We start from the raw sequence: 26,737 nt of genomic DNA, 5'->3' as shown, positions 1-26,737 counted from the left end.
TTGGCATAAATGGAGACGAGCCGTCTGGTACGCACCCCGACCGCTTTATTGAAGGGGAAGGAGTCCCCAGTATCAAACCGGATAAGTGACAGGGTGATTTTCAGAGGTGGTCTGGTTGCTGCAGCAAAAACAAGTTCTAGGAAGGAGTAGTCGGTTACATTCCTTTGATTCAACATAGACCGCATAGACAACGACCCTTCCAATTATTTCTCTATTGTTCCGTGTGTATTCGTTGCCGCAGTAACGTTTTTACCGAGCTGTTGCATAGCAATGATTCTTCGCTACTCCACAGCTTCCAGGCCAGTTCTGGGGGGTCATCCAGCCTCCTCTCCCGTGGGTACTTTGGGCTCTGTCTGCGGGAGTAAATCTGCCCGGGATGTGAAGCTGACCACTCACATTCATGAAGTGCCGAGGTCAAGAATGGTGGAGCTATATCTCCACTCCCCTGTAACATGGTGCTTAATCAATTACGCAAGGGACGATTTTACTTTTTAGTCTGCCTTATTTTGAAAAAAAAAAAAGAATCTTTTGAGATCACCTTGTCGCCTATAGGACTGTCTGTATCTCCCCTAATTTTTGTTAGGAGGCTTATGATATCGCCTTGCTGTCTGTGTTCACTATTTTTTTTTTTAATTTTTAGGCGGTCGGTGTCACATCAAAGGAAAACAGGTGATTAGTTCCTCACAATTTATTGTTATTGTACTGAGTTGAGAGTCACAAACAAAAAGAGTGGCTGAATTTAGTTGTGATTGTCCTTGCTCAAAAACAGCTTGTCGTTCGAGAGCTGTATACTGTTCAAGCTCTGTGCCTGAGGTGACTTCATAGAACAGCACCTGGGCAGCAGCGGCGCCATCTTGATCACGAGAGCACGATTATCTTATCAAATAATGGAACGCGGCTGCCACGTGATCTGTCGCGTGCTGGCCTCGTCACGGCAGTCACTCTTCGCCTTGCGGTTCGAAGCCGGACGTTGCGTTAGGGTATGAAAAGACACACCTAAGTCGGACTCGTTTATTTGTTCCCGGGTTCATTGTAGCCTGTTGTGTGAATTCCTTCTCAGATATCTCAGTCGTCACAGCTACGAAATTGACGGTCGGCGTTCAGTTCCCGATAGGGAGAGAAAATTTTCTCTGTTTCACAGCATTTAGGGCGCCTCTGGGGCCAAATCAGCCTTGTGTCCAGTAGGTACCGTAGCCTGTTTCCCCAGGGGTAAAGCGGCCGGGAAATGAAGCTGATCACTCCTCAACTGTTGTGGTCAAGAACGGGGGAGCTATACCTCCACCCCTCCATACGTCTTCTCTGAAAGCGAAGCATCTATGTGTAACTGTTCGCTTCAGCATAGTGTCTGCCGAGGACTGCAGTCGAGCCGTGGGAGTCCAGGTGTCCCCCGGTATGCCCCCCAAGATATAATTAACTTCTGATCCCTGTTTGATGTTGAAGCATTAGCCATTTTAAGTATACGAGTATACGTTTCATAAGCTGCTTGACATTAATTCTGCTCTTGAAAGTAAGGTAAAGTTATATTTTTGCTTAATTAAGCACCACGCTATGAAGACATACGGGGGAGTGGAGGTATAGCTCCACCATTCTTGACCTCGGCGCTAGATGGAAGTGAGTGGCCCGCTTCACGCCCCGGCCGCAATACCCCGAGGGAAATAGCCTCATGTTCCCATTTGATAGCGTCAGTGGGTCCTATGGCCGCTCTTGACACCGCGGAGTAGAGAAGCCCNCCCCCAGCAGGAATTGAACCCTAGCCGTCCTGCCCGTATCCCACCGCAGTCCTGAACAGCCATTTTTCTGTGTGACGATTGTACCGAAATGAATACATTTTTGTGTTTAGGTACGTTTTACGTGAGGTCCCTTTAAATCTAGAGTCTTTCAATTTTACGAGTACCATTAAAGGTAAACTCTTTTTAGCCGCCTTATAGAGGCCTACTGTATGTCCCGTCCGGCCTGTGGCATTGTTTTACAAGATGAGTAAAATTGAATTTTACTTTAACTGACCATCGATACACCTTTGGAAGGTAACTGATAATATTCGATAGATATCACTACATGTTTCGACCTCTCGGGTCATTGTCAGGTGGTACTTCGCCGGTCTGTTATTGAATTGTCTTTTCTACCTTATTGAACTATGGATTATTTAGTTTTACTGTTAATGTGACAGGCTGGACGACAAAGGGACCGGAGTTGGAGTCCCGATGGGTGCAAAATTTTTTACTTCTCCATGTCATCAAAACCGGCTCTGGGGCTCACTCAGCTCCTATCCAATGGGTACAGGGGGCTCATTCCTCGGGGGTAAAGTGGCCGGGGCATGAAGCTGACTACTCACCTCCAACTAGTGCCGAGGTCAAGAAAATGTGGATCTATACAGCCACTCTCCCATACGCCTTCACGGTGTAGTGCTTGATTAGTTAAATACAGGGACAACTTTACCTTTTATCTTTACGTACAACAAAGTTGTACCGTTATTAAAAGTTGCTTATTTTTAAAATGCGTTTCTCCGCAGAGAATTAAGTGGAGCTCGTGTGGCCGCAGCGTCGGTAGGTTGAATGAAAGTTATGTTGATATTATTTATTGAAATAAAAAATGTAGAATAATCTCCAATTAAATTCGTCACTATTTATTTTAAGTCTGTGTGTGTATGCCACATGAGGTGTGGCTAGTTTCAAGAATTGCCTCTAATAGATGACGGCACATTCTGCGCATTGTATGCCCACAATACCGGGCACCGAAGGTGAGTATCCTCACTCATAAGGTGAGTGGCATAACTTGTGGCATTCCTCCGTAATGATATCGTACTGTACCATCGATCAAGCTCTTTGTGATTGAGACCTTGCGAGGCAGCTGTATTATGTGGAAGCATTTAAACCGCTTTGACAGTAGTGAGTAATTGATGCAAAGTGCTTATATACACCGCTCCTCATTGCATTAGTGTTCCAAGTGACCTAATCATGCGTGTGCCTCCACTGCTTACGGTAACACTAAGTTCCAGGTGTTGGTTTGGGTGAAAAGAAATTGGTGTATTTTCGAAACGGTTACAAATACAAATACGAAACGACTTGAAAACAGCAAGGAAACTCGTAAAATTCAGCTAGAAATGTTCGAGATGTGTTCGATTAGTTACACTGCAAGAATCAACGTGACAGTCGAATTATTCTCATGTACGCCGCAGCTGTTACTCATCGACGTCGGCTACGCCCTCTGAAATTCGTTCTAGAAGGGATTGTGGCATCAGAGGTTGGTATACCTGGTCCTTCATATATCTTTATATGTAGAAGTCACATGAAATGAGGCCCGGAGATCTAGAAGGCCAAGGAATATGTCCTACTGCTCCTATCCAAGACTTTGCACTTGAGACGCCGTTTACTTTCGATAGTGACCGGAGCGCCTCTCGCGGCTCATATGTTACTCGTACAGTCACTGTTTCCAACGAAAGTTTAATTAATTTCCTTGTTGTTTTCACGCTGTTATATGTTTTTATCTCTAACCCCATTATCTTATAACACAATTTCTTTATAATAGCTCTTTTTAAAGAATAGGGTCCTCGAAATATTTCTGACAACGATTTATTCGTTATATGCATATTGTTTTGAACATTGCCCATCGTCATATATTTTTTATATATATATATTTTAAATATATTTATATATTTTTAATGCGTTGTGTTAAGGAGGCTTGTACTTCCGTCATCAGGCCTAAATGCGGGAAAGGCCCGTTCGACCCCTTAAGTACTGGGAAGACTTTAATTTCGTTTCGTATGGATTGTGATATATGACGAGTTTGTCAAAATTAGTCATTACAGACTTACACAAAAATTATTACATAACGTAAAATACGGATGATATTAAGATTTGTGTGATTGAACTTTTGTTCAAAACATTTTTAGATATGATGTATTTTAATTAAATGAAAGAAACTTAATATCTGGCTCTTTGTTTGTAATTAATGTAAGAAGGGCAACATTTCTCTTATTGTTTTTAAGTTTGTCTGTCTTTTGGTATTTTGTTACTTAATGAATAGAGGCAGAATAACGATAGGGTTTTAGTTGATATTACAGTGTCGAAGTTCTCAGAAAAGAATTTCTTTAGTATATACTTTGTCGAACTTACGCAACTGTAGACAACTACTTGCGCGTTCGGTGCACGCGCGGACTACAGAAAATACAGACGCCTACATGCACGGCCGGCGCACGCGCGGACAACGGCAACTGCAGAACACTACATGCCTGTTCGGCGCACGGGCGGACAACGGCAACTGTAGACCACTACATACGCGTTAGGCGCACGCCCGGACTACGGAAACTACAGACCCCTACATGCACGGCCGGCGCACGGGCGGACAACGGCAACTGCAGAACACCAGATGCGCGTTCGGCGCACGCGCGGACAACTCGGCTATAATTAAATGCATTACACGTAGCCGTAGAGAGCATGCAATTATCAATTTCTTCTACGGAAAGGAAACAAAGTATAGTTAAAGTTATCAGAATCCACGTTTTCTTTTCCACCAGTTTAAAGTAAATTTGTTTAAACAAAATCCATCACAATTTCTTAAATTTAAATTAGTTTATTTATTGATAACTAAGTCGGTATAGCGATGGGCCAAGGTTTGGACGGCCTGGGTTCGATTCTCTGAAGAGGCAAGAGATTTTTTCTCCTACACATCGTCCAGACCAGCACTGGGCCCAGCCAGTCTGCTATCCTATGGTTACCGTGGACTCGTTCCTCGGGGGTAAAGCGGCCGGGGCGTGAAACTGGCCACTCACCTCAAACTAATGTCGAGGTCAAGAAAATATGGGTCTATACATCCATTTCCCCATACTCCTTCACGGCGTAGTGCTTAATTAGTTAAGCACAGGGACAAATTTAGCTTTCATTTACATTTACGGTACTACTACTACTACCACCACCACCACCACCACCCTTGTTTTATTAAGCTGTCTTTATGAACCATTTCAACTTCGTAGCATGTATGTTCAGCCATTCGTGACATAGTCTCTCGAGAGCTGTGATGTGTCAGAACGGCTCAGTGAAAGGGCTGACTGGAAATTGCAGCTGGAACTGGGGACTGCCCGATTCTTACATTGAATGTTGCATTGCCCCTTCACAAGTATGTATAGTAATGTTGTAGTTTGACTTAGGAGTTCTGTCTTCTGGGATATAACGCCCTGTAGTCCATTAAAATCAACCGACGTTTCGGAAGAACATGTCTCCATCTTCAGGCTCAGAGAAGAACAAGGAAGAAACCAGATTGAAACAAGTGGCAAGCAGAACCTCTGCTGCTTTCTTCCGTGACTTATTCTTCGACCCTGAAGATGGAGGCGATATATATTTCTCCCACACGTCCGTTGACTTCAATGGACTACAAGGCGTTATAACCACCGGTGTGAGAACCTCACATCCTACAGTGTAGTTTGATTTGTTTCGAAACAGCAGAACTGACATGAATGCCGGTGCGGTTTGTGAAACTGCGCAAAGAGCGCACTTGAAAGCTACGTGTACTCCGTCGTCTTGCACCTTCCCACTCTTTTTGCGTGCTTGACATCCCCTCCCCTCTTCCCGAAACCCATTCCACGTGGCGACAAGGCTATGCATTCCTATGCTGAACAATGAGCAAGCCGGTACGAGGCTGCGAGCCTGGAAGCTATGGTTCAGTACGTGGCCCCCTAAATCTGAGAGCCTCCTCAGCGATTGGAAACCAATGGAGGATGTCGACGTGTGGGCGGCACTCCTGCCACACTCCTTGTTGTGCGATGACGTCAGGCGTTGTGAGGTCGCGGGCTGCGTGACCCCGGTTGTACAGTCCACGAATTTGTTACTGCTCTCACTGATAACCCTATGTAGTCACAACAGCGTACTGCGTAAAACAGTAAAAGAAGCAAGTATCAGGCTCTGTTCATCGACCATGAATATGTGGCGCCGTGAAATCTGGTAGACGTTTACCGACGTTTCGGAGGAGCGTACTGTGTCCATGTGAAAGGCAAAACAGTAAAAGAAGCAAGCAGCGGGCACTGTTTTTCGACCATTAATATGTGGCACCGTGAAAGCCGGCCCGGCGCCCTTTATCCCTAGGAAGATACCCGGAACTCGTTTCTGCTAGAAACTGAGTCGACAGGATCATAGTGCGGCTGGAAGGGTTAAGTTAATTAAAGTAGCCAGTGACCTCATAGAGGATCGAACCCGCGACTTTCCGGCTTGTGGCATAATGCCTCAACCAACTACTGTACTGAAAGGTATTCTGATTAAATTTCACCCAATTTTAGGCCCTTTCACAAACCTGTCGAGAGCCTGTTAATTTTCACGTACTCGAGAATGCCTAAACGGTTTTAATGAAATGAGATGTTGGGGACTTTAAGAAGATTTGTTGACACGTTGCGGTTTCGGTTAAAATCGCAATAAAACAGCTGACACTTACATGTACTTCTGCTCTGACTCCTTGCATAGTTATCGGAGCGAAGAATATTTCCGATAAAACTTGGACAAAACAAGGAAGCACATTTTGCTGCCAGTAAACCTTTTCCGTACGTCTTAGGCTTATCGAGCTAATTAAACACGAACTGTTATGTTATACATGCATTTCCTAAATTTTTAGCCTACGCACATTCCTTATTTCTAAAAAAAAAAAAAGAAAGGCTTACGCGATTTTCATGCTCTCTGTATTTTGAATGCCTTATTAAAAATCGTTTTGGAATTTGGTATGTAATCATGGCACCAGAGCCCATTTTAACGGCTTGCTACATAAATCCCTCACATCAATCTGTGTGTCTATATGTGTAGCCAATCGTTGCTAGACAACGGATCGGTAAAAACGTTACCACTGCAACAAATACACACGCAACAATAGAAGAATATTTGAACGCGTCATTTTCCTTGAGGTCCATGTCGCATCAACGAAAGTAGGCGTTTAGATCTTCGAAGAACTTGTTGTGTATATTCGATGATGACCAGTGGTCTTCTGAACGCATGTGAAGATAGCCGGACAGTGAACATTGATTCGCTGAACACGCCAATATTACAGAAATCTCATTTCCCATAATGCGAAGGAGAGTCAGTAAGCATGTCACAAATGGATATAAAACATTTGAAATATTCGAACCTGGAAAAAAACATTTATTTCTCGACGTATCCTCCGCCAACATTGATACACTTATCCAGTCGGTATACCAATGCGTCGAAACCCACAGCATAGAAGTTTTTTTTTTTTTTTTACTGTTGGCTCAGCCACTTCCGCACCTCGCCTTCAACCTCTTCGTCATCAGAGAAACGTTTGCCACGCAGGTGTGAACCGCTTTACGTGACAAACACCTCCCACCGTAAACAGAGAACACTTCTTTATGAATGTCCATTGCATTGAGCCATTTTGCCAACTAAAACGAACAACGGAACGCTGCTCTTTGATGATATAGTCCTCAAGCACGGTCGCCATTTTGACTACTGAAACCAGACTCTGAATATGCGGGTCTGCTACCTAGACTGTCACGAAGCTGAATTGTGCTGCTACCTAGTGAACGCATCTGTGGGCTCGTGGTCAGAGTTAGCCTCGTGAGGATAATTGAGGAACTATTTCACGGAAATAGCGGCTCCGGTCTATAAAACCGAAATTAACGGCCTTGGGGATTCGTTGCGCTGGCCACGCGACACCCTCTACCCTCAAAAGTTGGCAATAACTTCGCCGACAAGCTGCGGTCGCTCCGTCGGTATAGTTAGCTTGCTGACTAAAGCCATGGAGTTTTTTTATTAAACCTAGTATTGCACATAAGAAACTTATTACGCCCATTACGTTAGTTTTTCCTCCATTTGTCACTTACTGACTTTTCCACGTAATTGAATAAGCTTCCTCCTGTTTGAATTTATGGGTCTCTGTGTACATAAATTTGTATTTAATTATAATATGATTGACCTTGTTACTGAAATTTCATAGTTGTATCATTAGATAAGTTTGCAAGAAAAGAAATTCATTTGTGGCTATAGAATATTTGCAATTAAAATGGGGAAAAAGACAACAAATAATCTTTCCTTTTGACATGATCTCAGTCCTGATGTGTTTGTGGTATAGAAAGTGGAAATACAGGTTTGAAATCCATATATCAGTGTTCATGCCGATCACAGTGGCCTCGCGGTCTAAGTCAGACATTGTTGTCGTGCGTTCGAACCCCACACTAGGCACGGTTGTCTGTCTGTATGTATTGTATTGTCCTGTGTAGGTAGCGGCCTTGCGACGGGCAGACCGCTCCTCCAAACATTCCTACCGACTGTCTATAAGATTAAGAAACTGAAGTGAAACAAAGCGTTTTGCAGACACCCCGTGCACCAGAGGGAGGTACAGAATGTGCGAATGGATGTATCAAAATTTGTCATTCAGAACTGGAAACGTAAAAGCAGTAACAGAGGGAGTACGTCAGAACCGCTACACTGCACGTGCATTTCTCAGTTTGTTAAAAAACAGTTGATTTTTAGGTCTTGTGTCCAGCTACGAGCTGGTATAGCTCAGTCGGTATAGCAGCGGGCTACGGGCTGGACGGCCGGGTTTCTATGCCTAGCGGGGGAGGGGGGGGTAGAAGATTCTTCGCTACTCCACAGGCCAGTTCTGGGTGCCACCAAGTCTCTTATGCTCTTTCCGCAAGGGCAAAGCAGACGGAGCGTGAAACTAATCAGTCATATGCATCTAATGCCGATTGTGGAGCTATACCTTCGCTCATATTTCTTCATGGCGTGCTGCGTAATAAATTAAGCACAGTGACAATTTTACCTTCATGACTAACTGAAGTAAATCTAGACTTGGCCTAATTATACCCAAGACTCCAAACTGCTAACGTCGATGCCCATCACATGTACGAACCCCAGCCCATTGCGTCTCATGTCATCAGAATCCATTTCGCTGAAATCCATCATTCCGTCCACTTGGTCTCCCCAGTGGCCTCTTTCCAACAGCTTTCCCTGCGAAAATTGTGTGCCCGTTGTCCGAGCTACTTGTGCTACGTGTGCCCCTAGATTCCAGTGCCCTAACAACAGCAAGTAAGTTGTATGAAGTACGGAGTTATCCCAAACTTCGGACCTACTTCATCTTGTTGTGCAGTCACGCTTTCAGACTGTTATGTTCTTCACGCAACATAAACTAACTGTCGTTTGGAAATACAAGGGAAAAAAATTAAAATCCTTTATTTTATCGCGTCCTCTCCAAGAAAAATGCCGTTAAAATATAAAAAGGCAAAGAAAGCACCACGCCATGAAGACGCATGGGGGAGCGGAGGTATAGCTCAATCGTACGTGACCTCGGCATTATATGAAGTGGCCAGCTTCACGCTCCTGCCGCATTGCCTCAGGGGAAAGAGCTCCATTCGGTAGGAGGCTGGTTGGGCCCCGCAAATGGTCTCGATGTTATGGAGAAGAGAAAAATCTTGCTCCTGCCGGTAATCGAGCCTTGGCCGTCGCTCTACCGAATCTAACGTTGACATATATAAATTTTACATGTTGTTTTGTATGGATGTTTGATTTGGCATCCCGTTCTGAGGCATGAATGTAGATTGGTATGTTTGAGAAGAAGGAGACGCTCCGGCAATAAAGGAATGGACATCATTAAGGAGCAAGAAAATAATTTGTACTCTTCATATCAGTCGGTACAGTGACTGGCTACGGGCTGGACTTCTAAGGGGTTGGAGTTCGTGTCCCGGTACGGTCAGGAATTTTCTCTCCACATCGTCCGGACCGGCTCTGGGGTCCACCCAACCTCCTATCCAAAGGGTATCGGTGGCTTTTCCCCGGGGGTAAAGCAGCCGGGGCGTATATCTGGCCACTCCAGCTAGTGGCGAGGTCAAGAAAATGTGGATCTATACATCCACTCCCCCATACGCCTTCATGGCATAATGCGTAATTAGTTAAGCACAGAGACAACTTTTACTGTTTTGTCTTTAACAGTTCATTTAAATGTATTAAATTGTATTTTATTACATTGTACAAATCTGTGTCCACATGGCACGAGGTTTTTTTTTTTTGCATTATACAGATTATATGTAGTATATATATTTTACCATAAGTAAACTATCACCGTCACTACCTTTACTTCCCTTACTTCTGCTCATCTTTCTAGCCCTTTCAAATTTTATACCTCTATATCCTAATGACATCAAACGAATGCTTGTTTTGTGGCTTTATTCTCCTGTTTACATCTAACTTTAAATAAATTAGTTCCAGTATTTACTTGCCGTTTCGATTACTTAGAAGACCGAAAGTTTGGAGACTTTACCAAGGAACTGTACTGACATTTTGACTCCTTGAATTTTTCTGGCATTTCGGAATTTCCCGAATAGGGCAGCTGACGAATAGTCGTTTAGGTCTGTATTGAATATCAGGTCTTATTTCCATATGGACATGACATAAATCAGTGGTTCTCAGTCTTTGTGAGACCGCTGCCCGATAAATTCTCTTTTTATAAGACGAGGGCCCGGTGCCGGACCGCGGCCCGTAGGTTAAAAAATATTGACCTAAAGGCAACTTGAAATTCGCTTAAAGCCGATTCTGTAGACTCACAGGTTCTTTATTTGAATGTTTGACGTGCGTATTATTTTTGAATTGGTAACCAATATCAGTGGCCACGTGGTCAAAGGCGCATGCTCTCTTGACACCAGGTTCGTGGATTCGAATTTTCCTCGGAGCATAGATCCACATTCTTATGGATCTTACAGAAATATATATGGGGGGGGGCAAATTGACTGGATTCATCTGGCTTAGGATAGACATCTGTAGCAGAATATTACGAAAATGATAATGAACCTTTGGGTTCCATAAAATTCTTAGCATTTCATGTGTGACTGAGCATCTTCTGGTTTCTGAAGAAGGACCCAACGCCGTCAGGTTACGTAAGTAGAGGCCTGTATTGGGTTGATCCCCNGAAATAATAAGGGGGGGGGGGGGCAAATTGACTGGATTCATCTGGCTTAGGATAGACATCTGTAGCAGAATATTACGAAAATGATAATGAACCTTTGGGTTCCATAAAATTCTTAGCATTTCATGTGTGACTGAGCATCTTCTGGTTTCTGAAGAAGGACCCAACGCCGTCAGGTTACGTAAGTAGAGGCCTGTATTGGGTTGATCCCCATCGAAGGAGTTCTGCTAAATTTCTAAAAGATCCGGTGTATCAGAAGTCAGTTCTGTATTTTTAAGGCGCTTCCACATTACTCGTGCTCTTGCTCGTGTGACTCACTATGCTCGCGAGTAATGTGGACGATATGACAAGTCACGAGACAATGCAAATTTAAAATTTTTAATTTAAAGACTATAGCCAATAAATTAAAATACGACTACAGCCTATACACACTACGAGTAAATATACGGATCCTCACGCGCCGACGCCTGGCAAGCAACTGAAGTAGTGTGGACGAAGATTTACGAGTACAAGTAAAAGCCAGACGAGCCTTCCGACGAGCACGAGCACGAGCACGAGCACGAGTAATGTGGACCTGCCTTTACAGGCCGAAGGTATGAAGCAGAAGACATGACCTAAGTGTTAAAAGGTAAAATTGTCCCTCTGCTTAGATAATTACTCGTAAGCCCTATGCCATGAAGACCATTCTCGACCTCGGCATTAGTGGGAGGCGAGTGGTCATCGTCATGCCCCGTTCGCTTTACTTCTGGTACCCACTGGTTAGGAGGCTGGGTGGGCCCGAGATCCGGTCTGGATGCTATGGAGAAAAATCTTACCCTATTGAGATTCGAACCCAAGCCCTGCAGCCCGTCGCTGTACCGACTGAGCTATCCGGAATCCTCGGATAGGTGACTTAACTGCGATGGAAATACAGATTCATATCTCCGTACCGACTTTCATACGAAAAACACGAATACACATTAAAATAATTAGTTGAGCAGTTCTGTGAGTGTACAAGTATGTCTGACAGCTGAAGATCAGACAAGGGAACTGGTGATTGGAGCGAAGTTCCTCCAACCGGGAATCGAAATGAAACCAGTCACGCTGTGCTTACAGGAACAGGTCCGCTGCTGTGTGTCGGTGACCGTGGTGCAGGAAGACATCACTGGCGCCAGGGCGTTCCTAACAACCCCCGCAGTAAAGTATGTACAGTCAACTTCTACACCACACACACACACACACACACACACACACACACACACACCGTTGCTTATGGGTTATGGCCTCCCAGCTGCGGTACAGCTTCTCAAGCCCATGTACAATTTTGTGTACGTATAGTTACAGGACGTTAACCCTTTTCTGACATCCACCCAGCCTCCCTATCGAAGGGGTACCGAGAATAAAGCGGCCGGGGCGTGAAGCTGACCGCTCATCTCCATCTAGTGCCGAGGTCAGTAATGGCGGAGCCATACCACCACTCCCCAATACTTCTTCATGGCGTGATGCTTAATTAAACACAGCGACAATTTTACTTTTTACCCTGTAAAGAACAGTGCATCATCTCGTTTAGTATTCAAAATTGTGCATTTTGCCCGAAAATCTGGCCTATATTTAGCGTTTGATGTGATTCTATTAATAAATATATTTTCGTATACGCCGATCACAGTGTCCGTGCGGTCTAAGGCATGAACTGTCTTCGCTCGCTCGGACTCTGGGACCGTGGGTTCGAATCCCACTTAAGGCATTGATCATTATTTGTGTTTATTCTGTTTGTGTTAGCTAGCGGCCTTGCGAAGGGCCGATCCCCCGCCCAAGGAGTGCTGCCGACTGTCTGAGATTAAGAGAAAATAAGATTCACTTACCTGGACACCGTAAAGGTATAAGAGGAGCAGAGTAAGAAAGAAAGAAAGAAAGAAATTTTCATAAACAGCATTGTCCGGTTAGTCTTTGTAATTGAGCAGTATTGTTTTTTCTGTGTGGTAGGAAGTGAATTTTTTAATGTTATTTGAACCATCTTCAGGCTTGTAAGTATTATTTGGTTGTACCATTTACCAAATATTTATTTATTTGTGGTTTATTTAACGCCGCAACAGCCGGGATAGCGCATTCGGCATAGGGACAGACTATGAAGTGGATGTCCGAGAGGTCGGAGTTTGAGTCCCGGTAGGGACAAGGTTTCTCTCCTCACCACGTTATCCAGATCAGTTCTGGTGCCCACCCAGCCTTCTATCCCAGGGGTACAGACGCTCCCCATACGTCTTCATGGCGTAGTGCTTAATTAGTTAAGCGCAGGGATTCTTTTTGATTTTAATGATGCTTTCAGAGAAGTCTCAAGACTCGGAGTCGTGAGACAGAAAAATATGGCCGTGGGTCACGCGGGGCCAGAAAACAAGAGTGAGTGCTCTGGGGAAAGCCAGCAGAACGTTACCAGACCATACCAGATGCTTTTAGCAGCTCAGCCATATAATGATTGGAGAGAATGTGAAAGAAATGTGTGGCATTATGTTAATACTATTCATCTCCCAGTAGGTTCAATGAAAATTGTTATTAACATAATTATTCCATCGCAGTAAACACAGTAAATCCTCAGTGAACGCGAGGGGAATGCGTCCCTCGAAAGCGGTGCGTTCGGTGACTCCACGATGGGCAAACTTAATGAAGGTGACAGTTGAGCTAAATAGTTCTGCCGGTACATATTGGCACGTGTATATGTGTGTGTGACTGTAGACGAGGTATGTATTGGCGAATGGATTGATTACCACTGTTCGGAACTAATGGCACACATTACGTCTTCTCATTCTTCACTAGATGTTTCCTGGCTACGGCTTCTAACAGTGAAGATCTTTCAGTTTACACCGCTTGGGTTCTCTTGTCACAGCCGCCCGTGCAGAACTTATCCGAAATTATTCAAATATAGCGTCATATCTTCTCAGCTTCCCTTCCCGAGCTCAATTGAACTGCCAACTCTCAACTGATAAATTGAAACTGAACTGGTCAAGTCAAAGTCACATTGCGACTGACATTATATAGGAGACTGTATGGGCCTCGGTTTCGGTCTGGGCGACTTGGAGAGGGGAACATTCTTGCCCCTACCCGGACTTGAATTCCGACCCCCGAGACCCTCCAGCCAGTAGTCACTCGCCATACTGACTGCGCTATCCCTACTCACAGTTATTTGAGTATTCACCGAAACTAAGAACCATGATCGTGCATGGGTTTTATAATTGTCACGAAATCCGGTAGGAGTCAGAAAAAAGTGGAGATATATTATTAATTAGGGAGGGAAGGGCAAGTTGGTGGTGAATACCGTATTTACGCATGTATAGGCCGCACATTTTTTGCCAAAAATTCAAGAGGAAAACTGGGGTGCGGCTTATATTCGAAATATTCGAAATCACACTTCATTTAAAAAAAAATATATTCATAATTAGTAATACAGGGTGTTCTACTCCTGAATAATATTCCAAGAAAATTGATTTTTCTGTAATTTCTGTCTGAAAATTGTGCTGCGGCCTATACACGCGTAAATACGGTAATTGTCGCTCAGTTTATTGTTAGTTCGTATTGTTATATCCCGTGGAAATCAGTATATTCTCAAGTAATGAAATTACTATTATTATGTATTTAATACATAATGATTACCATATGTGGTAGCACATTATATGTCTGATCCAGTAAGCAAATATCAAAGAAGCTTACGACTTGTCGACAATCTTGAAGGTGAGATCTACACCGTAGATGATAGGTTTACTTTCAGATGGGAGGTATGCGGTGAAGTTGGCCCTGTATTCTCCGCGAGGTGCATTTTTGTATCTATTTGTATCAAAGGCATAATTGTCCACGGAATATGTCCCCTGAAATAAACAAAATTACACGAATATTATAATCAAAATTGAGTCTCGACTTTCTTTCCGAATTTACATAAATACAGTTATCTGTATTTAGAATAATTTTACAGAGTTCTGATAGGGAACTACGACATAACAGAATTAAAAGAGGCATACACAAAATGACCGATTTTTAAACGGAATCCTTGAGAAGCTAACAGTTGCTCAGCTGGTCAAGAAATTCCTCGAATTTTGTGAAAACCAAAGTCTCATTTTTGTGTTCGCAACAGCCTTACACTCTATCAGTTTCTGAACAAGATGACTGCAGTCTGCGACATATCGTATTTACTTAACCCTTTAAATCCCAACGGTTACTATATGTACCATCTGCTTTAACGTACTAAAACTGCATTCTGCACGCACAGATTATATTTATATGTTTTATAAGGTTCTTAAACAGCGACTATTTCCCTAGAAGCATTAACCGGTTGGTCTTTGTCGTGGAGACGTAATGTGTTTCCTGTGAGGTATGAACTGATTTTATATATATATATATATTTTTTTTTTATAGCGATATCTTAGTGTGTGTGTCGGCTATGGGAGACTTCAGGCTCTGACCACTAGCTTTTAGTCTGAAGGTCCCCAAGAGCCGCCAGGCAGTAAAATGTGGTCTTGAGTCCCGTCGACTCGGAAACGGTCACTGCTGACGAGGGCCAGCAGCAATTTAGCATTCAGTCAGTACTTAAAGTGTTAAAATAATAGTTCAGTATTATCCTCTAATCTGTGCCTCGGTGTTCTAAGTAGCCACTTACGGCCGCGCCATAGCTTAAGCGGTTAGTCGCTGGCTTCCCACCGCGCCGGCCCGGGTTCGATCCCGGGTCTGCTGAAATGGGATTTGTGGTGGACAAAGTGGCGCTGGGGCAGGTTTTCTCCAGAGGTATTTCGGTTTCCCCTGCCAATCTTCATTCCACCAGTTGCTCCACAATCACCCTCACCTATCATCTGGGGCTGGTACACTAAGCCAGAAGTGGCCGCAGTGCAAAGGACTTAGTCCCACCCCACTAGCAGTAAAAAAAAAAAAAAGTAGTCACTTCGGATATCCCGGATGGAATTCTGCGTTGATCAATTCTTCCATGCGAGTAACATGTCTCGGCCTCCTCATTGTTCCTTATTTGAGCATCTTTAATGACAAACCACTTCATTCGAACTTAACAACCTCACAATCTGTCTCGTGTTTATAGAATAGGACTATGAAGTTTTATATCGCTCTTTCATTTGCTCCACTGTTTTGTAAGTTGGAATTGGCGTCAGCTTGGGCAAATGTGTGGCTTACCTTTTTAAAGGGGCAGGCTTTGGGAACGTTCTGTGTCTCCATAATGTGTTTAAATATTTCATTCTGAAACAGAAGGTCGCAACACGGGGTCGGCACTATACCAAACGGATTCTTCTTGAATTCGCCATCTTGTTTCTTGTAGAAAGTGGTCTGACACTGAAAAAAAAAAGTTGATGTGTTACAGCATACATTTTTTCAAATGTGTTCTTTGCGATTTTTGAAACATCTTAAATGTAGAGTTGTATAATTGGAGGCTCTCACAGCGGTGGTTATGAAGAGTTCCTTCTTCTGGGATATACAACCGCGTAGTCCCTTAAACGTCAGTCCATTTTTTCGGAGGAACATACTGCGTCCATCTTCAGGGTTGAGGAGTAAGGCAAGCAAGAAACAGGCATGAAGCATGCTGCCTCTTCATATATAAAGTAAAGTTGTCCCTATATACTTAACTAATCAAGCACTACGTCATGAAGACGTATGGGGGAGTGGACGTATGGATCCACATTTCCTTGACCTCGGCGCTAGCTGGAGGTGAGTGGTCAGCTTCAAGCCCCTGCCGCTTTACTACCGGGGAAAGAGCCCCGGACTGGACGACTTGTAGAAGAGAAAAAATTTTGAACTTAACGGTACTCGAACTCTGACCCCTCGGTCGTCTAGCCCGTAGCCAGTCGCTATATCGACTACGCTATCCTGGCTCCTACCTCATCATCATATTTCCATTTTTGGTTTACTCCTTTATCCAGAACATTCCTATGAAACAGCTACCAGACTTCACGGTCTCCCATTCCAGACGTGAATTATCATTATATACGCACAAACTTGGATTGCCTTGGTGCGTATGTATCAGTAAGGACACATGAAGTAGGCGAGCAGATGTATATTCGTAGGCAGCACAAGTTGTCTGTGGTCTACTCGTAGTTGTAAGGACCAGGGCACACCAAGGAAACTGGCAACTGCAACGAAATTGCTGTTGCGTTGCCGTTGCCAGTTTCCTTGATATGCCCTCGCCCTAAATGTAGAATTGCGCGGGTTAGCATGAAAAGCTTCCCCCCCCCCCCTTATTTTATCAACCAGAAGATGCGAATACTGTTTATTTAGTTTTTCGTGTCATTGTGGTATCTTGAATTTGTAAAGTTATTGTGTTGTATAATTTACCATTTTTTTACATACTTGTAATATTACAAGAGCCGCGGTAGCTGAGTCGGTATAATGACTGGCTACGGGCTGGACGACCAAGGGGTCCGAGTTCGAGTCCTGGTACTGTCAAGAATTTTTACTTCTCGACCTCCTCCAGACCGGCTCTGTGGTCCACCCAACCTCTTTTTCAATGGTTATAGGGGGCTCTTTCCCCGGGACAAAGCGGCCGGGGCGTGAAGCTGACAACTTACCTCCAACTAGTTCCGAGGTCCCGCATATGCCATCATGGCGTAGTGTTTAATTAGTTGCCCTCAGGGAAACTTTACTTGTAATATTGCAAACGAGTACTTGCACATATTTACTTCATATAGAAATAGAATTTTCAAATTATATTGATTACCTTGCTTAAGGGTATGTGCCATTTTGAGACCCAAACGACCCAATGATATTTAAAGGATTAGCGTATTTGTTTCAAAAGAGCAGCTCGTTTGTAGCTTTATATACGTAAAATAAATTTTTGTTTATTAAGTTTCCCTTCATCCCTACCCGAATAAAGTCTATGGCTCTGTGTTGTATTCGTTGTCAGCAATTTAAATAGCTAACTTCATGGATCAGAGTCATTCGTGAGAAGCCACAGGTTGCTTAGCCATTCAAGAAATTGCTAGCATTGAACGGAACCCAGAAGTTCATTGCTGTATCCACAAGAGTGCCCCCCCCATTGGCCCCTATCCCGAGCCAGATGAATCCAGTCATATTTATCTAAGATCCGTTTTAATATTCTCCCATATACGTATTGGTCCTGTTAGCCTCTCTTTCCTAGCAAAATCTTGTAGGCAATCGTGTTCTTCCCAGCATGATGCAAGCCCTGTCCGTCTCATCCTCCGTACTTCTCATAACAGTTACGTAGCAACGCAAGTTATTAAGCTCATTGTGTAGTTTTCTCCATCCCTATTGTGTCCAAATATTTTTTTCAGCACCCTGTTCTCAAACACCCCCAGTCTATGTTCTTCCCTTGATGTGAAATATAACTTTTACACCCATACAGAACCACAGGCAGAGCTGCAGTTTTGTGTATTTTAATTTGTATTTACGTATTTAGGCAGCAGGCGAAACAGAATGTTTTTGTTTTCCTTGGCACTACAGCCCCAGTGGGTCTAGGCCTACCTCCATGAACTTCTCCGTTCACTTCGGTTTTTCTAGATCTTACACATTCGGTAGGACTCCTTGGGCGGGTGATCAGCTCGTCGCAAGGCCTCTACCTGTACACAAACACAGCAGGACGCACACACACAAACTAAACATCCATGCCCTGAGTGGGATTCGAACCCACGATCCCGGTTTCCAAGTGAGGGAAGACAGTTCATGCCGGCGAATCAGAATAGTAAGAAACATTTCCGGATACTAATCTGCTCTTATTTTTCTCATGGATCGCATGTTGTGAACAGTCGTGAAATATATAGGCCTAAGCTCTATAGTTCTCTTATATATGCAGGCTTATTTATTATTATTTGTACACCTTTCGCTTCAGCGCACTTTGAATACATTTCATTTGCCATCCGGCTTCGTTAACTGAATTAGCACATTTCGCAACTGGATGATGACCTTACAGGTACAGCGCAGATAACACCAATAGATCTACTCCCATCATTTTTCAATAGACAGTACAATCGTTAAAAAAGAACGGAAGTTGTTCCTGTGATTAACTGATTAAGCACCACGCCATGAAGACACATATAAGGGAGTGGAGGTATAACTCTACCATTCTTGACCTCGACACTAGATGAAAGTGAGTGGTCAGCTTCAAACCCCGGCCGCTTTACCCCGGGGGAATGATCCTCCAGTATTCAGTGTATAGGAGGCGGGACGCTGTGGAGAAGAAGGAAACCTCTCGCATCTGCTGAGAGTCGAGCCTGTAGCCTGTTGCTATAACGACTGACGCATCACCTTTCCTGAGCGTAATAGCTATGCCAGAGTGTTAATATCGTTTCCTCAGCGATAATTAACTCATGGAGTAGAATCCTGCAGAAGCGACCGTTGCTAGGATAGTCATGAAACTCCGAGCATTTTATGGAAACCGAAGTTTTATTACCGTCTTTGCAGGAGCACGCCACTGGTCGCTGTCCTAAGGCAGATATGAATTTTAATAAGTGCATATCTACGTCAGTTATTCCAGATATTTTGGTTATGGAATCTTTCCATGAATTTCCCTCTTCCTCCATGCGTGCTACATGCCCTGTCTGTCTAATCCTCTTTGATCATTCTAATGTTTGGAGAGGTGTATGAATTATGAAGCTCCTCAGTATCCATATTTCTCCAGACCCCCGTTTAGGTCCAGATATTCACCTCAGCAACTTGTCTTTACACGCCTTCAGTCTGTGTTCAGCATTTTATGGGATAGACCAAATTTTGGGCTCTCGCAAAGTAACAGACAACATTACAGTCTTGCATATTTTAATCTCCACGTGTTTAGACAGCAGAAATGAAGACAAACGATTTCGTAATAATTCGTAGCAAGAATTTTCAACTCGAATCTACTCTTTAATTTTTTTTAACTTGCAATTTTGATCAGTTAGTTTATTCCTAAGCATTTAAACTTTACATATGTCAAAGACCCCTCGTTGGTGTCTCCACCTTATCGTGGTGAGGGTGTTTGAGTATGCCAAGGACCCTGAGAGCTATACCAGCGGTAGCGTAGCTAATGGCAGGGCCTCCCTTGCTGGACAGGTCAAAGGGTAGGCATCAGACGAAGAGAGACACCGGAAACTGATGCCGGAAGCAGCGTCATCAGCGGCGACTTGAAGCACAGAGAAAATGATGCTCGAGATGGTTCAAGTTCGTATAGCAACAGGCGTGACCAGAGTGGTTTGAACGGCTGTTGTACTGCGATGTGGAAAGCAAATGGAAAAACTACCACATTATCACTATTCCTGGATAGTCTCTTTCCAAAAACAGAAGATCGCATTAAGTGGAGAAACTGTTTTGGAAGAGGCTGTGGACCTGTCATCTGACAGATTACTGATGAATGAATGAATGTCAAAGAGAGCCAAAGAAAAATTGGTTGCAGCATTAGGGAATGTTTTTGCTGTAATATTTCTTACAGTTGCATGCTGACGCACTTCCTTTATAATTGTGGCTGTGTTTAAGGCTAATTGCAATGTTATTCCTCATAGCTGTGCCCTTGCTGCAAGGTTACTTTACATTCGCATCCTGAGGTATTTATACGTGTGGCTTTGTTTCCGGGCGACATATACCGTATTTACGCATGTATAGGCCGCAGCACAATTTTCAGACAGAAATTATAGAAAAAATAATTTTCTTGGAATATTATTTCAGGAGTATTACACTCTGTATTACTAATTATGAATATAATTTTTTATAAATGAAGTGTGATTTCGAATATAAGCCGCACCCCAGTTTTCCTCTTGAATTTTTGGCAAAAAATGTGCGGCCTATACATGCGTAAATACGGTAATCGTATCCTGGGGCACTTCCCTTTCTATTTCTTTGTCGTAAGGATACTTACATTTGGATCTTGACTCGCTCTATAACTGTGACTTTGTTGTAAGGCTACATTGCAATCGCATCCTGAGGCATTTTCTTTATAACTTTGTTGTAAGGCTACATTGCAATCGCATCCTGAGGCATTTTCTTTATAACTTTGTTGTAAGGCTACATTGAAATCGCATCCTGAGGCATTTTCTTTATAACTTTGTTGTAAGGCTACGTTGAAATCGCATCCTGAGGCATTTTCTTTATAACTTTGTTGTAAGACTACATTGAAGTCGCATCCTGAGGCATTTTCTTTATAACTTTATTGTAAGGCTACATTGCAATCGCATCCTGAGGCATTTTCTTTATAACTTTGTTGTAAGGCTACATTGAAATCGCATCCTGAGGCATTTTCTTTATAACTTTGTTGTAAGGCTACATTACAATCGTATCCTGAGGCATTTTCTTTAGAACTTTCTTGTAAGGTACCAATTTTGTTGTAAGGCTACATTGCAATCACATCCTGAGGCATTTTCTTTATAGCTGTTGTAAGGCTTCATTACAATGGCATCCTGGGGCATTTTTATAACAGTTGTAAGGCTACATTACAATCGCATCCTGGGGCATTTTCTTTATAACTGTTGTAAGGCTACATTACAATGGCATCCTGGGCATTTTCTAAATAACATTGTTGTAAGTCTACTTACAATCGCATCCTCAGGTACATCCTTTATTACAGTGGCTTTGAGGCTGAAGGTTGTTTTTGAGCCATCTTCCCCTGTTGTTCCCTCTACAAGGTCCACATATTCTTTGGTGTCAGCAAACGGTGTTACGTTAGTAACCTGTATTTCATAGGAGGGCTGTAAGAGAGAGCATAACAACACATTTCCATGAGAAACATCCTCGTGAATTACCTGACTGTCCGCGAGCAGTATCAGGAAAAGTGATTTATTAACTATCACGTAAATGAACTTCTGACGTCAGGGGCCTACTTTATGTTTCTATTTTTTTAGCCTACTTACCTTATTCGTGGATATGTGTATGGTTCTGTCTGTGTACCCCGTATCGTTGCTAGGCAACGGCATAGTAAACACGTTCCCGCGAAAACGAATTCTTGTATGCGTCGTTTTCTGTGCGGTTCGTGTAGTGTGAGGCGGAGTCAGTAAACAGGTCACAAACTTAAGGAATGTTGTTTTCGAACCCGAAAGAAGACAGTTATTTCTCGACATATCCACCAACACTGATACATTCGTCCCAACGCTTTACCAGTGCGTTAAAACCCGCAGCATAGAAGTCTTTTGACTGTTATCTCCGTCGCTTCCGCACCTGGTCGACCATCATCTGCGAATTTCGAACGTCCTTGATAGGATTTCTCGACTTAGTTGTTAACCGCTTTACGCGACAAACACTTCCCACCGTAAACAAGAAACATTTCTTTATTAATATCCTTTGCATTGAGTCGTTTTGCCCACAAAAACGCACAAGAGAACGCTACCTTCGGTAGTATAACCTGAAGCACGGTGGCTATTTGACTGCAGAAACCAGCCTCTCAACATGTACATGTGCGTCTGCTGCCTGTACCGTCATAAAGATATTGTGTTGCTACTTCATTTATCTGTTTTACTTCCATTTGTGACCTATTTACTGACTCTTCCTCGTGTCGAAGGAAAGTAGCCTATTATTTCTTCGCAGAACTTCTTGTTTGTTCATTTTACTTGACCTGCCGGCCTGTCGTGAATCCACTTCTAAAGCGAGAGCTCCAATATCGGGTGGTCTCGTTTATTCTCTACGTTACGGTTATGGTACGATTACTGCAACCGACACAGTGGACAGGCAGTTTAACGCGGATCTCGAAGCACGGGGCGGGGGAGCGTGTTCAGGGTGCACATCCTGTAACTAGTAAGGAGGTTGATTATACAGAGGGATCCAAAAGAATGTACTCACTCTTTGATAGTCAATATCTTTGGAACAAAATGACATGTAGTTACAATTCTTGCCCGGAGAGAGAGAGCCGTCTGTGTTCGAAGTGACCACCATCAGCGGCTAAATAGCATCGATGCCGCCGAACTCTGAGCGAACTACGGCTGTCAGTGTGTCCGGTGTGATGGCTGCACACGACGCTTCGATGGTTTCTCGTAGCGCGTTCAGTGTAGCTGGCTTTTGTCGATAAACTTCATCCTTCAAGGTTTCCCATAGGTAGAAGTCGAGAGGTGTTAGGTCTGGAGAGCGTGGTGGGTACTCAATAGCACCTCTTCGATCTATCCTTCATCCAGGTAGAGTGTCATCCAAGTACGCCCCGACATCTCGATGGTAGTGAGATGAAGCACCATCTTGTTATAGGTGAAATCTCTCATCTCCAAACAGCTCTCGAATGGCAAGGAAAATCGATGTCTGAAGCATTTCGAGATACACCACAGCACTGGAAGCTGGACTTGTTACTATCCGCGGTCGCCCAGGTCTTTGCTTATGCACATCATGAACAGTACCGTCGGCTTCAAATTTATCCCGAATACGGGCAATTCTTCAACGTGTTGCTGGCTGAGTTCCAAACTTATTCTGCCATTGTCGTTGTACCTCGTTAATGTTTTCGTACTTCCAGTTCCACTTCAATACAGTCTTGCGTTGCTCAAAGAACAACTTTCAGCCATTGTTGCTGCTGTCTTCTGCTCGCAGCGCGCACGCGGCACGACATTCACGTGACTCATGTGACCTTCGCCATCTGTTGAGAAAACATTACACTACACGACCGCGCAAGAATTGTGACTAGATGTCATTTTGTTCCAAAGATATTGACTATCAAAGAGTGAGTAAATTTTTTTGGCCCCCCCCCTGTAGTACGAATAGTCCTCACACAATTGCAGGCTGGCGTATGACTTGTATTCTGGTTCGATTCTCTGCTGGGGCACCGACTGTCCATACTGACGGTTTTTTGCCCTTTCTTCAGCCCGTTCAGGAAAATTCCGAGGTAGGATCGTAAAATAAGCCACGACGGCTTCCTTCCACATTTTTTCAGTTGATTAATCATTAATATCGGAATATTCGACCTATATTCTTGGTTATAACTCTGTCTAGTCAGATGGAAGTGAACAGCGACGTTTTGGAGGAACAGTCCGCCCCCCTCTTCAGATAAGCTCTGTTTGCTCTCTGCTTCGTGTTGGTTTCTTACTTCATGCATTTTCTGAACCTGAAGATAGAGGCGACATGTTCCTTCGAAACGTTAGTAGACGTTCACTGGACCACACGACGTTATATCAACGGACATAAACATTTCATGACCACCGACGCGATAATTTCTAATCACATGAACTTACTTAGTGTGACTTGCTGAGAGCGTCGGTAGTAAATGTTGCTTTTGAAGGGAATATAAAGAGGAGATAAAGGATTATGTATCATTTTATTGCGAGGTATAAAACGAACTTCAATAATATGTCATTATCTTTAGCATTATTAATGTGTATAGCAGTTGGACCGTTTGTTTGCGTAGTCGGTATAGCGACTGGCTGGCCGCGCCATAGCTCGAGCGGTTAGTCGCTGGCTTCCCACCGCGGCGGCCCGGATTCGATCCCGGGTCTGGCCAAGTAGGATTTGTGGTTGACAAAGTGGCGCTGGGGCGGATTTTCTCCGAGTATTTCGGTTTCCCCTGCCAGTCTTTATTCCACCGAATTTTCCATCATCATAATCAATCACCTGGGGCACGATACAATAGGCGAATCAGTGGCCGCCGTGCCGAGTGGACCCAGTTGGACTCCACCCCCACTAAAAGAATTTAAAAAACAGTAGGGACTGGCTACTGGCTGGACGACCGAGGGGTCGGAGTTCGAGTCATGGTAGGGTCAAGAATTTTCTCCTCGTGTCATCTAGACCGACTCTGGGGTCCACACAACCTCCTATCCAGTGGGTACCGGGGGCTCTTTCCCCAGGGGTAAAATGGCGAGGGCGTGAAGCTGACCACTCACCTCCAACTAGTGCCGAGGTTAAGAAAAATGTGGGTCTGTACATCCACTTCCTCATACGTCTTCATGGCATAGTGCTTAATTAGTTAAGCACAGGGACAACTTTACTTTTACCTTGCCTCAGTTATCGTGTCTTGTTTCGGTTGATCTGTAAGAAGGCAAAGTTTCTGTGCTTAATTAAGCAGCATGGCATGAAGACGTATAAGAATGTTAAGGTATAGCTCCAGTCATTCTTCGCTTCAGCTCTAGATGGAGGTGAGCGGTTAGCTTTATGCTTCGGATAGCGAAAGCTATCCCAGTATCCATTGGATGGAAAGTGCATAGTCCCCAGAGCAGTACTGGACGTGGGGGGAAGAACAAATTTTTGGTTTCTTCTTGGGGAGTGTGCTCCTGTACTCTGTGAGATTGACGGAGTGTTAAATAAGAATCACGACTGATTGGCCGATATTTATGCATTTGTAGGCTACATTCCTTAATTTGAACAAGGAGGAGGCTTAAGATATCGCCTTTCTGTCTCTCTCGTCTTTATATCCTGATTTTTGTTAGGAAGCTTGAAGTTCCAATTGCTCTCTGTCTCCATATTCATCTGTGTGTACCCTCTCGTAATTTTTAGGCTCATGAGATCACCTTGCTGTCTGTGAGTCCCCCATATTTTTTCGTTCTATATGCTGTCCATGTCGTATCAAAGGAAAGTAGGAAATTACTTCTTTCCAGCACTTCTTGTTCATGTTGATATAGAGGAACTTGTTTTGATGATGATTTATCGAATTATCGTTGTCTTTCGAGATCCGTAAAAATCTGAAATCGTGGTGATGAATATCATAACAAAAAAAAACTCCATGGTTTTAGTCCGCAAGCGAACTGTACCGACCGAGCGACCGCCGCTTGTATGTGAAGTTAGTGCCAACTTTAGCGGACAGAAGGTTTCGCGTAGTGAGCGCAACGGATCCCCATGGTCGTTAATCTCGGTTTTCTAGACCGGAGCCGCTATGTCCTTGAAATAGCTCCTCAATTATCGTCACCAGGCTGAGTGGACCCCGCTCCAGACCCACTACTTCTCAGAAAATTTGGAAGCGCCGGAACCTGTAGCCAGGAACTCTGACCACTAGACCACAGAGTCGGTCGACGAATATCATACAAATTCAAATAATGTGCCCAGTACTTACATCTTCGTCTGCTTGTGCCTGCTGGTGAAGCAGTATCACCAGCGCGCAGATGACAGCGTTGATCAGCTTCATGTCGCAGCCTGAACTGTAACGTGCCCTATGTTTCGTCTCACATTTTGCACGTTTTCCTGCATGTATTTATATGAGCGTTACGAAACAGGAGGTGGAAGTCCTCTTGTGTTCTGTGGATTGTTATCTCGTCTTTTATTGTCCCAAACAAGTTTATTACGTGGAAACTGTTACAATCGCCATGAATCATTTTTTATGGTGTGCCATTTGATTGTATATTATTGTGCTTATGATTTTGTTAAAACGATCTTTCTCAAACTGTGGTACCTGTACCCCTAGGAGAACTAAAGCAGGTACCAAGGCTACCATACTTTTTAGCAGCCCCATTTTAGGCATTTATTTATGGGTGGTATTTCTGTTTTGAATGGAATTAACTTGTACCTATATTAGTTACAAAGATTATCATTTTTCATTTATATTGTATGAGCATAACAGTAAACAATAAGTTTAAAATTTTAAGACTTTGAAATTGATGACATTCCAAATGAATGCCTCAGGTACCTTCCAGTAAGGCCATTGGTACACTTGACACATTTATTTAATGGCTGGCTTCGGCTGTCCCATTTTTCAAGGTCTTGGAAGGAAGCAGAAGTCATAAGGTTACCGAAACACCGTGAGGACCCACAATTCCCTCACAATTTACATCCGATTGGCCTCCTGACCACAAGAGGCAAACTATTCGAAAAAGTCATTGTGAAGATATTCCAAAAGCACACTGAAGAAAGAGGCCTGCTTAGCGCAAGCCAATTTGGTTCCCGTGCACGTCACAGCACGACACTGCAATGTATGAGACTAACGGACCATGTGACTTTTAATTTCAACAATAATATGTCTACGGCCACGGTGTTCTTGGACATCGAAAATACCTTTGTTGCCACATGGAACTCTGGCTTGCTATAT

The 26,737-nt window shown here is 43.6% G+C and overlaps 1 protein-coding gene across 1 annotated transcript; it reads right to left on the bottom strand.

Annotated features, from left to right (window-relative positions):
* Positions 1-14,455: 14,455 nt before the first annotated feature.
* LOC111867642 lies at positions 14,456-25,893 on the bottom strand. The gene is made up of 4 exons (XM_023857659.2): positions 25,769-25,893; positions 21,357-21,509; positions 16,027-16,182; positions 14,456-14,720 (listed from the first exon to the last, which is right to left on the bottom strand). Exons 1-4 carry the CDS (start codon positions 25,838-25,840, stop codon positions 14,562-14,564), a joined length of 540 nt encoding a protein of 179 aa, XP_023713427.1. The 5' UTR covers positions 25,841-25,893; the 3' UTR covers positions 14,456-14,561.
* Between the last annotated feature and the right edge of the window lie 844 nt (positions 25,894-26,737).

Source organism: Cryptotermes secundus, unplaced genomic scaffold (genome assembly GCF_002891405.2).
Source record: "Cryptotermes secundus unplaced genomic scaffold, Csec_1.0 scaffold548, whole genome shotgun sequence".
NCBI lineage: Eukaryota > Metazoa > Arthropoda > Insecta > Blattodea > Kalotermitidae > Cryptotermes > Cryptotermes secundus.
This window is presented reverse-complemented; position numbering and strand designations above follow the sequence as displayed.